At 33.5% G+C, this 12662-nt stretch overlaps 1 protein-coding gene across 2 annotated transcripts in view; it reads right to left on the bottom strand.

Moving 5' to 3' along the window:
• LOC121370662 (androglobin-like) overlaps positions 1 to 12662 on the bottom strand; it is an 85449-nt gene that overhangs the window by 59885 nt on the left and 12902 nt on the right. For both annotated transcript variants that reach the window (XM_041496050.1, XM_041496049.1), the window contains exons 2-7: positions 8755 to 8851; positions 5765 to 5809; positions 5133 to 5231; positions 3760 to 3840; positions 1348 to 1572; positions 746 to 885 (exon numbers count right to left, since the gene is read on the bottom strand). In XM_041496050.1, coding sequence (XP_041351984.1) covers positions 746 to 885; positions 1348 to 1572; positions 3760 to 3840; positions 5133 to 5231; positions 5765 to 5809; positions 8755 to 8851 — 687 coding nt within the window. The remainder of the gene's footprint in view (positions 1 to 745; positions 886 to 1347; positions 1573 to 3759; positions 3841 to 5132; positions 5232 to 5764; positions 5810 to 8754; positions 8852 to 12662) is intronic.

Below are 12662 nucleotides of genomic sequence, written 5' to 3'. Positions count from 1 at the left end.
ATTTATTTAACACACTTGCCCAGCAAGTTTTTAAAATTTCACATGACACACAAAAAAAGGAATATTTGTTATAACTCTGCAGTACATTTTAAACCACAGCTATTTGATTATTTTGACTTTTTGGAAAAATTCTGCTGCCACACAGGCTGCTTCTACCAAACAAGCAACAAGGTGTCTTTTACATGGATTTTCCCATGTTTAAGACAGCACATAATGTACCAGTTATGGGGCACTGGATGGGGGAGTGAGGGTAACTAAGTCCACTGAGGACTACCCTTTAAACCCATGGTTAGCAATACTTTCCACGCCAGTGCACCACAATTGGTTTATCAAAGGCTGTGGTATGTGCTATCATGTCTGTAGGATGGTGCATATAAAAGATCCCTTGCTACCAATGGAAAAATTTAGCAGGTTTCCTCTCTAAGACTATATGTCAAAATTACCAAATGTTTGATATCCAGTAGCTAATGATTAATAAATCAATGTGCTCTAGTGGTGTTGTTAAACAAAACAAACTATCTACCTTTACAATAAAGCTTAGTCCAATAAAGAGATATTTTAAAGCACATGCAGTGATTAATGTAGTTACCAATACCAGTACTTTACTTTAGATTATTCTCTAAGTACTTAGTCCACTGAGCTTAGAATGAATTTAAAATGGAAACATTCACTTCATACATAGAACTTGACTACACTAATGAACATGTATTCCATAGAATGTGAACGTGATTATCAAAATACTCACTCCAAAGATGCTATTTTAATGAGAGCTTTGGTTAGCAGCATAGGCCATAGCTCTTCGGCAATTGTCGTACATGGTAGAAGCATTTTATCATCATCATCAAAAGGAAGACTGTCATCAACATATATCTTTCTCCAGCAACCCTAAATGAATAACAAAACATTAATCAAATACAATCTTTTCAGTACAAGATATAAAAACAATGACTAAATCAGACTGCAAAAATAGTGGTGGGTATCTCTATATGTCGTCAGTTTCTTTTTAACATGATTTTGTATATAAATGTTTATTTCCTCTGTCAAAAGACTGAAATTAAATTGTAATATTGCCATCAAATACATTGTATAGCAACAAAACCAGTGATTAATTCTTTCAGGAAAAATAAACATTCTTTTTAAATTATTTGTAACATTCAATTACAATCAAAATTGTAATATAGCACGATAAACAAAGCATTAATAGTATTTTAAATCCAGAGAGAAAAAATTTAACAAGTTAACAATGGATATTCATTTGTTACTTCAAACTATAATCAGAAACAAAATCATACTAACTCAATTAAAATTATCACGATTCTACAATATAATTATTAAAAAAAGCCTTACCATCCAATATAGTCGTACCACGTACTTGCCATGAGCATTGTACATTGGCATATGAGGTCCTTTTCCAGCTTTGCACAGAGCATAGATGTGTTCCCAGGGTTTCCATGTGTGTGAGTTGTCTTCTACTGGAACCATTACCGTCGCGCTGGGGTCAGTCTTTTCTGGGGTCTTCACTGTACTCATTTCCCATAGTGCTGTTATCTCACTAATGATGTATCGCATTAACTGAAATATTACGTTTAAAACAAACATTATCTTCTTTACAAAGGGAATATTTTTCTTCCAAAATCTTGATTACCCGGTAGTGATATTTTTAGTCAATAAAATGAATGTTGTTTTAACTTGGTAGGGTCAGGTGCCTCATATTTTCATTTCAGGAACAGATGCTTTTATTCACAGAGTACAATGTTGGATAACTGTAAAAGACAGGAATTTTTTTTTTTTAAATGCTATTTGCACCTGACTAATATGTGATGGCAGGTGGGGTTTTGATGTATGGAAGGATACATGGATGGATGGATGAGTGGATGGATGGATGGATGAGCAGGTGGTGGGATGGTGAGTATATTGGTGTATAGATGGATGCATGGATGGATGGATGGATGCATGGATGAGCATATTGATGAATGGGTGGGTTTGGGTGGATGGGTGGATGTATCAATGGATAAATGAGTTTTGAAGAAGTGAGAGACAGATGTATGGTTGGATGGATGAGTGGGATGGTGAGAATATGGGTGTATGGATGGGTGAATGGATGGGTGGGTGGATGGATGGATGGATGGATGGATGGATGGATGGATTGATGGATAGATGCATGCATGCATGCATGGATGTATGCATGGTGGGATGGATGAGCATATTGATGAATGTGTGGGTTTGGGTGGATGTATCAATGGATAAATGAGTTTTGGAGAAGTGAGGGACAGATGTATGGTTCGATGGATGAGTGGGATGGTGAGAATATGGGTGTATGGATGGGTGGATGGATGAATGGGTGGATGGATGGATGGATGGATGGATGGATGAGCATATTGATGAATGGGTTGGTTTGGGTGAATGGATAGGTGGTTTGGGGAGAAATGAGGGGCAGTGAGTGGTTGGATGGTAAGTATATGGGTGGATGGATGGATGCATGGATGGTTTGGAGGGTGAATAAATAGATGGATGGATGGATGGATGGAAGGATAGATGGAAGATGGGATGGTGAGTATATGGGTGTATAGATGTATTGGAGGGTGGATGGATGGATGCATGGATGGATGGATGGATGAGCATATCAATGAATGGGTGGGTTTGGGTGGATAGATGTATGGGTGGATAGATGTATGGATGGATAAATGGGTTTTGAAGAAGTGAGGAAGGGATGAGGCTGGGATGGAGGGAATGAATGAATGAATTAATGAATGTTTAAAGATGCCCGAGCATAAAGAGCATGAAAAATGCATCCGCTATTGGTTGTCAAACTAAGGGGATGGAGGGATGCAAGAAAGATAATGGACAGATGAATTATGGGAAGAACAGATGAAAGAACGCAACAACTGTTTAGGTCATACTGATGAAGGTGTCATAAAGAGCTCAGTGGTTAAATCAATGTGCTACTTAGTACTGTCAGCATGGTCAACGTACTTCAATAGTGCACAGAGTCAACAAAGATAAAAGTCAAACACACACAACAGGTTTTAATCCAGGTGTGTTGTGTAAACACTCAACTCAGTCCAAACTGATTAAACTGATGGTAATCCAGAGCAGCTTCCCGCGGTAAAGTGGGGTGAAAATCAATAAGTTATTAGAAAAGCATGCTGGAGCCTTGAGGTGAGAGCAGGTGTCATCCATGGGTTATCCACAGAGAGCTAATTCATCTGTCACAGTCGTTCTACATCATCACAAGCTTAATAATTCAACACAAGGAAGGCCAGTCAAGAACCCAATATCTTAATTTATGAATAGTTGTTATAAATATTACATCAACCTAAAAAAAAACACCACTAATTTGATCTGACCAACAACTGGTTATCTACTCAACTGACTTTTACTTTCAGCAAAGATTTCTTCATTAATTTTTTTATCCTTTCTTTGTTTCTTTCTTGTTGTTTGTTAAAATAAAAACAAAAACAAAAAACAAAACAAAACTTTCCACCAATTCATTTGTTAAATATTTTTAACCAACTACATATTTATAATTGTCTATTATGCTCATACTATCTGGACTAATAAAAAGATAAACACACACGTGTGTATTATATAACTATATTATAAACATTTGTCGACTATAGCAAAACAATTATTTCAGAGTAATTATATTTGTATGAAAAACATCAGATATTAAGCTCAATTAAAACTTTTATTTTTATTTTCATGTTATTATTTTTTGAAGTTGCTTTAATCAACATTTAATACCAACTGCAACCTTACCTCACTCTCATGAAGATGCTCATTATTGGTAACAAGATCAAATCCACTGCTCAGTTGATCCAAGTCAAATATAACAGGTGTCTGAAACAAATTTCCACAAAAATATCAAATAAAATATGCATAACTGGAATGCCAAAACAATGATAGATTAACTCACATTTTTTCTGTTTATATTATTAATAACAGACTGAAGAACAGCTGACATTTGCAATGTTTATATTATAAATAACTAAAAGCATTACTCTAAATATCAATGATGACAAGGCAATGACAGATCACATTTGCTCTGTTTACATTATCATAAATTAATACAACATGCAATATCTACAATACTATCGCTGTAGGGCTGAATTATTATTATTCCAGCCATACTTCATAAAAGGATTCATTTTCTGTAACTTCTGAGTTTGGTAATTTATGATTTTTATGTTTATTATCTCTTGACTATCAGGCCAAAGGATTTTAAATTTCATGGGAAACACTTTTTCAGTTCCGTGCCTTGTGATCATGGGAACCCATCAGAAACTATTTTTAAGTTCTGTGAAAACAAGTCATGGGAACCCATTTTTAATATCATTGATTTAAATTATCACAAAAATCTGTGCAAAGAGACACATTTTCAAACTCAGTATAAAGTTGATTTTTGACACGCCCTCTCCATTACATGCATGCTGTTGTGATTTTGACAGCCAAATAAAAATAACAGTTTAGGCCTACATCATTTCCTCCAATAAAGGGCCTATTCGATTGACACCTTCAGTACTCAAGCACTTGCGTGACATTGACTTTTTTCGACTTAGTGATAGTTGGCAGGAGGTTAAATATTTTCTTCAAAATCATAATTGAATTTAAATACCATTTCTTGATCCCTATATTTAAGATACACTACAAATAATTAATGCCAGTGATTTTGGTTCAAATGTGTAATGCATTTGATTTGAGTGCATGTTGGAACTCCAACTTGGGTTTACCTAAACCGAAACACTGAGAAGTTCAGTTTACACAACAATCTGAATCGGGTCTTGTGATTGTGTCAAACATACTTTCGTTGAATAGTCGTACTCAATATAATAATCATGGGAAATGAAATTTCAGTCTGTGATTTTACCAACACGATACCAGAAACGATTATTACCGTGAAATCCGAAGGCCTGGAATATTATATTAGATGGGAAAGAGTGTTTGGGTAATAACACCAATGCACATTTTAAACTAAGGCTATTTGGTTACACATTTGCCAGGTATCATTGATAGATATGGGTTAACTTGTAAACACAACCCAAATTAGTCAAGAGCATACACATTTCCTTCTGTAACAATAAGGGGGTTTATTTTGTTGTCCACTGATTTTAGCAATTTTATGTTTTCTATACCTTCTCAAGAAAGTATTCCTGAGGCCGTTTCCAGTGGTTTACTTTTAAGGATGATGGCATTTCAATTTTCCCATCAGGATCATCAAAGTAATGCGGAACCTGAAGTACAAAATATTGATGCACAGGTATAACAACAAATTAAAAATTAATATAATAATTATAGTATCAACAGCATTATATGAAACCATGCTACAATATTTTTCCTGACTGAAAAATTAATAGCTCAGGATTATTTTAATAACTAAGCACACTGCTTAATTGGTGGTTACAGGATGTTTAATATCTGGTACAGTGATAATTCATCTAGAGAATAAGAAAAGAAGCCACTTTCTCCAGATGGCTTGTCTTTATTACTAATTTGCAGCAAAAGGCAATGGGTAACACACATCATAACATTTTAATTTTATATCAGTCATGAAACAGTGGTTGGAACAGAAACCAAATTCCCCACACTTTACAAATGACCTACACATGTACATTCCTCTCCCAACAAGAAGCAAAATATTAAAATCTTCCTCATATCTCAGATGGAACAAAAGCTTAAATCCTCTAAAATGAGGGATTAACTGCCAAGTATCAAACTGTATTAAACTGGATTTTATGTAGCCTAGTTTATTAAATGTATATCTTACCACAACTGGTGATTTTCCTTTTCTGTCATCTTTTCGAGCAACTTCCTACAAGTAATTAATATTGCATATGAACATTATTTTGAAGGGACACAATGAGGGAGGAAGGGATGGATGGATGGATGGATGTCCTCTGTTTCAAACTAAGAAAAAAAGATGATGTAGTTACTAAGCTATACATATTATTAATGTCTATTATAATTGTGCAAAGGAAATATTTAAACTTTGTACCACATTTTTTTTAGTAATACAGTCAAACCTTATTATCTCAACTTCTATTATCTCTTTAGCCCAGGAAATCTTGAGGTGAAAACCGATCCCATGGCATGATTTTCATTCAAAACTAGTGTTTATCTCAATCCACTGTGCTGTTGGTTTGCTCCCTTCAACTAGGAGATAATGATGTTTGACTGTATCATAGTAGGTCTTCATATTGGTGTATTAATGCATGTATAGCCAGCAAATGTTTCACTAATGTTTGCAAACTATTTGATTGGTTAATATAGTCTCACATTTACAACATTTAAAAACACTAACACCTCTGCTTAATTATAAGACTGAAATATATCTTGCAATTGTACTAGGTTTTATCTAAGTTAACTTGCCAACTTTTAATTTTTTTTAACTGTTTTTATAGGAAAACTTAACTGTACATCTATGTATAACAAATGATGTTTAATTTTACTACAAAAGACTTTAATAAGGCTTTAAAGGCACTCAGTCATGGATAGTTGACCTAATTATTGACCCAACAAAGTATTATATGACAATATATACATTTGATTTGTACCTAAAAGTACTTTATTGAACCACCTACATAACCACAATATGCCAGTTATTATTGATATTTTAAAAAAAATAACTGAATTATGTCGACAGTCCATAATTCAGAGAAAAATAACGGCTATTTGGAGAGTAGAGGTGTGACGTATTATTTTGAGTCATGTGATGGGCATCCCCCAAATAACCGCAGTGCTAAAACGATTTACCAAGCTCATGTAATGAGAACGCTTGACCGTCCTCTGCAATGTAGGATAAATAGAAAAGAATTTTTTTTTTTACCAAGCTCATGTAATGAGAACGCTTGACCGTCCTCTGCAATGTAGGATAAATAGAAGAAAAAAAAAAATGAAAATAAGTCGTTAAAAATTAATAAAAACATGTACTGAATGATAAGCTTATACATTAATTTATTGTAGTAACAGAAGCATGTTAAACATTGACAATCCCAACTAGTTATGCCTTTGCATCTATAGGTTAATTTATCATTAGTTGTATGCGAAAAACTCTAAACATCTGGATCACAAACACCTTCAGTTTCCACCGTGTCAAATTCATTATTATGCAAAATATGCCATAACAGATGACTTGGGATAGGAATTGTTACATTTTTAAAGAATACTCTGAACTAGACGGTGTTTATATACAATGTGACTATATATATATATATATACACGACAGCCGTGTATATAACCTCCGCTAACCAGGGCTGGCTATATTCACAGCAAAAATGTATATAGGCAGTAAATAAGTATGTGATTGATCCATATTACCGAACCATCTGGAACAGGAGGAATTCATACTAAGTACTGTACGAACAATGCATTTTCTGAAATGGAGGAGAGGAGTATATGAATCTAGCAGACCCTTTTGGGTACGTTTTCCATAGACATATGAATAGCGTAATATTGCCCCTACAGTACTAACAAAAAATTAATAATAATAAATAAATAAATAAAAATAAAAATAAATAAATAAATAAATAAATCAATCAATCAATCAATCAATCAATCAATCAATCAAATGAATCAATGATAATCAATCAATAATAATAATGATAAGGGGCAATAAAACTCAAAATACATAGTTTTTATACCAGCAACACTAAGACCACTCCCGGGTCCCCCTCTAAATTTATTTAATGTTTCTGTAACAACCACCCTCACCCACTCCACCGCGACATGATTTTACCAACATTATAATACATGTAATAATAATAATAATAATAATAATAATAATAATAAAAATAATAATACACAATTATTATTTCTATTATTATTATTATTATTATTAGCCTACTACTACCTTTTTGGGGTGGAGGGGCGGCGTTTTATCAGGGAGGGTGGGTGGCTACAAAAATGCAAGATTAACGTGCATGTCCCTGCACGTAGAACTGGATTCAACTGCGTTAAGTAATAATTAAGCCAACCTTTGGATGGCAAAACATGCAACAGTATACTGGTTTTTTATGCTATACATTAAACCAAATTATCACTTTGCGAATCAGTCAAAAATAATTTGCAAACGTTAAACGAAAAACTACTGGCTGGTCGTAGGCCACATTGGTGACACTGGAAAACATGTTATCCGTTTTCGAACCAAGCACTATAGCATTGTAACCATCGGGACTCTCTCCCCTGCTAAATTCCATGCACACGCACCTGATAATAATAATAATAAATGTGAGTTTAAGTTCTGACTGTTTATTATTTTATTTCAGCATATTCGTAGTTATTTTTGTCATGAAATAATATATTTTTTATTGTCTGCCATGTATATAGCCGGCCCTCATTTACCAAGTCTCTATACATGGCGGTCGTTTATATAAAATTCAAAAATATATTATACGGTTGTATTTTTTTATGACTTTTCACAAAAAGAGTACCATTAACAGTCACCAAACAATCATCCATAATTGAAAATATAATTATAAGAGAATGCTTGTTTTAAATAACCATGTATTTAAAGTATGGTAAATATACAATCAATGTAATGCTTGTACAGCTTTGTTTTTAGGCATCACTGACCCTAAAACACCCAACTTGTTAATTTCTGTAAGTACACTTTTAATTTTTAAAATCTTTGTCTTTTTCGTATTAATCTCTTGAAATAGCTGTAAATGCAAAACTTGGTAATTTGTTTTATTTGGTAGGGTTAAAGCAAAATTAATTTATTCTTATTAAGGTTGGACTAACAACAACAAAATGCCATACCCATTTCTCAGCATTGATATCTGCATCATTCCATTCAGGCCAGATATTAATTTTACGTTTGTCTTGTCCACCAACACTTGCAGCAATAGATGCAGCCCTGTAAATATAACAACACATTCTTCAGTTTTATACATTTTGCATACAGTTGGAAAATAAAGTTTACAGCAATTAACTGCAGGTCACGGTATAGGAAGTAAAATATGGCACTGTTATGTTTTCAAAATAGCAAGACAACCAGAAATATGTCCTGCAAAGAAAAAATATGGTCTGCTGGAAATAAGACAGCACGTGGTTTAGGATAGTTTGTGAAAAATTATGTCTTATGAGATGTATTTTAGAGCATTACGGAATTAAAATTAACAGGACCTTGAGCTAAATAGCAGATGAGATAATTGTACATAAACAAGTCTCTTGAAAAATGACCTTCTATATTTTTGGTGGTTTTAAAAGGTGACTTTGCATTTCACCTGCTATAGGTAAAAAAAATGGACTGCTCTTTGCTTTTCACAGGCCGATATTTCAAGCTTTGAACTGTAATACTAGTAATGTTCAATATGGGCCATTTACAATGATCAACACTTATACAAGTATACAAAGCATAGTATGTAAAAAAAAAATGTGTTAAAAGTTTTTGTTTTAAGAGCATTGATTTATTAATTATCAGCTACTGGATGTCAAATACAGTATTTGTTAATTCTAGATTTTGTAAGGGATATTATTGTTGATTTTTTCAGTTAAAAATCATACACGGATGTTTTAACCCCTCTCAGCATACAGTTTACTGATACTTGTTAACAGCCCTTTAATATGTACATTATTACAAACACACCAAAAAATAATAATAATAATAATAATATAAATGATAAGAAAATATCCTAAAATGGTTCAGGTTTTAAAAGTCCAAAATATAAAGGTACAGCAGATGACACCTAATGATCATTTAAACATTGAAGAAAAATACTAAAATGTAAAACATTTAAGAAGTTAGTCACAAAATTTAGACAAATAAAACAGGGCTTAATCCAGAATTTTTGTAAAATCCACTAGTCATGGGATCAGTGATTAAAAAAATTTACTAGCCACAATTAAATATTCACTAGCCCTACTTTACTTTAAGTTAATACAATTTTACTAAATAATAGTAATAATCAGATATGTCACCTAAAGAGGGAGATGGAGCTTAAAACACTAACATTGGGGGGTTGGGGTGGGGGTAGGATATTTGTATTTACAAAATAAGACTTAACTGCAAACCCTTGTCCCAAGTAATACAACTGTACATCATTGTAGGGAAAGTGGGAAGGTGGATCTTAATGTTGTTTTCATACCAAAACTATTCTCAGCGAACTGTTACAATGTTTTAAGCCTAGCTGAAAATTCACAATTTTAATTATATATGTAAATCAACTCATTTATCAAAGTCAGTGGCCTAATCATGCCAGCTTGTTGACTTGGCATTTAAAGAGAAACAAAAATACATCAGAAAGAAGCCTACCTGAGACCACAGCAGCTCCAACACCACGCCCATTTTAACTACTCACAAGAGTCTACTGTCACCTTGATTAAAACAGACTCATCAACCTGACCCCGGACAACTCCCTTTGTGTCAGGTCAGAGGAGAAGTCTAGAGCCCGACTTCTCCTCAACCCATTGTCCCTACTGGAAACCTGCCACTGTACTGATCACTGGCCGTCACAGGTTATCCACAGGTAAACTTGTTGAATAGTAATGAGCCGAGGGAGTTTTCTCTTTGTCGCATGGAATCAATATCAGAGTGATGTCTGATCTGTGCTGTCAGTCTCAAGTATTGATTAAAGTCCCACGTGTTTAGCATCTCTTTATTGTTGTATTCTTTTGTGCTATTTTCAATAATGGGTAGACGATATTTTGTTCCGAGTTGAACAATTAAAAAAAAATGTCAGTGCATTGTGATTTTATTAAACACTTTTAAAAATGAACAATTCAGGTATTATAGATGAAAGCTGAAAATATCTTTTAATTATAAAATAATTTAATTGATATGGTTAATTAAATGATGTTAAAATTAAGAAAAAAATTTAAAGCAATAATTTGCATAGAAATTAATTATTAAAAATAATTGTTTCTTACATTACATGTAGGGGTTTGTTTTTTTAATAATTTGTATATAAAATTAAGAAAGTTATTATTCTTAAACAGTTGGTTCATTTGTTTGAAAAATTCATGACATTATTCTGGCCATATATAATTTAGTTTGGTTTCATTTTCTACTTGACTTACATTCAACTATTAAAGACTGGACAGATTATCATGAAATTTGCAGACTATGCAAATTATTCAACCAAGTTTATAATGAAGGTCAAGTGTTGAAGAAATCAAAAATATGGAATCAAATGTTCGATACACTATGGTATATATAAACTACATGTACATGTCCACATTTTAAAACACATAATAATAAAGTTTGAAGTTAATAATTAGTAAAACATGACCATTCAAATTATGACACCCGGTAATTGCCACACTAATTCATACAAAATAATTGTTTCTTACATTACATGTAGGGTTGGGGTTTTTTATTTGTATATAATGGAATTCCTAGACAGTGGTAAGCACAGTTTATGGGCCAGTTATAGCTGTTCAGGTCCATGTGCAGTGATTTTAGCAGGGGGTCTAGACAGTGGTAAGCACAGTTTATGGGCCAGTTATAGCTGTTCAGGTCCATGTGCAGTGATTTTTAGCAGGGGGTCTAGACAGTGGTAAGCAAAGTTTATGGGCCAGTTATAGCTGTTCAGGTCCATGTGCAGTGATTTTTAGCAGGGGGTCTAGACAGTGGTAAGCAAAGTTTATGGGGGTCAAGACATGTTCTCTCAGAATTTGTACTGAAAACAAGAGAAAAGTAGCTTGATCGGAGGGTGGTTTTGACCCCCCAAACTCTCTTTCCCTGCACGTGTCCATTCAAAGCACAAAAAAGTCACAGAAACCAAACACTTGTAAACGAAACATAGATGTAACCATTTCAGTACTGTGTGCAGTAACAGCAGTTAATGCTAACATTCATGATTTAGTGATACAAATCCAAGAGTAATGTGTTTTAACTCATCTAAATAACAATTACTGGGTTATAAAACTACAAAAGAGAAACTAAAATCAGTGTCTGAAAATGGGTAATTTTGCCATTTAGATGCCAAGAAATCGCAACCATGGCGATATCTAAATAAATAAATAATAAACATTCTTGGGTTATAATACTATGCAAAATAATCCTCAAAATAGTTTTAAAATTATTGTTTAAAACTGGCTTATTTTGTGATTTAGATGCCAAGAAATAATGTTAGAAAAGTCATCCAATTTTGTACATTTTATGTGGAGAGCATGTCCCCAGACATTTCGGATCCTCATCCTTGCTCTCCTCCCAACCCCGACTTAACCGGTGAGATCTGGTGAAGTTTAAGGCCATTTAAATAAAAATATAACACTATGTAAAATAATCTTTTAAATAGTTTATAATTATTGTTTAAAATGGCTAATTTTGTGATTCAAATGCCAAGAAAACATGTTTAAAGCCATCCAATTTTAAAATGTTTACAAGGGAGCATGCCCCCGGACCCCCTGTACATCTCGAGCATTGCACGACCTCAGGCATAGCACTTCATGCCTTGCTTACTAACAACCCTGATCACTGGCTCCACCCACCTGAAAAAACTCGGCGGTGGGCCTGAAGAACTTGGAATATACTGCATGTCAACATTAGTTAACTAGAACCAATTTCACAAGTTGTAACTTTATGTTTACAGTTAACAATAAAAACCTGATGCATGTTTCTGAATCTATTTCACACAGAAAATATACATTATGGAAATTAATCACAATAATAACATAAAGTATCTATAAATATTTCAAACAACATAACACGTAAAATAATTTTG

The sequence above is a fragment of the Gigantopelta aegis genome, chromosome 4 (genome assembly GCF_016097555.1).
Source record: "Gigantopelta aegis isolate Gae_Host chromosome 4, Gae_host_genome, whole genome shotgun sequence".
NCBI classification, from domain to species: Eukaryota; Metazoa; Mollusca; class Gastropoda; order Neomphalida; family Peltospiridae; genus Gigantopelta; species Gigantopelta aegis.
The sequence above is the reverse complement of the archived record's forward strand: the minus strand, read 5'-3'. Positions and strand labels throughout refer to the sequence as shown.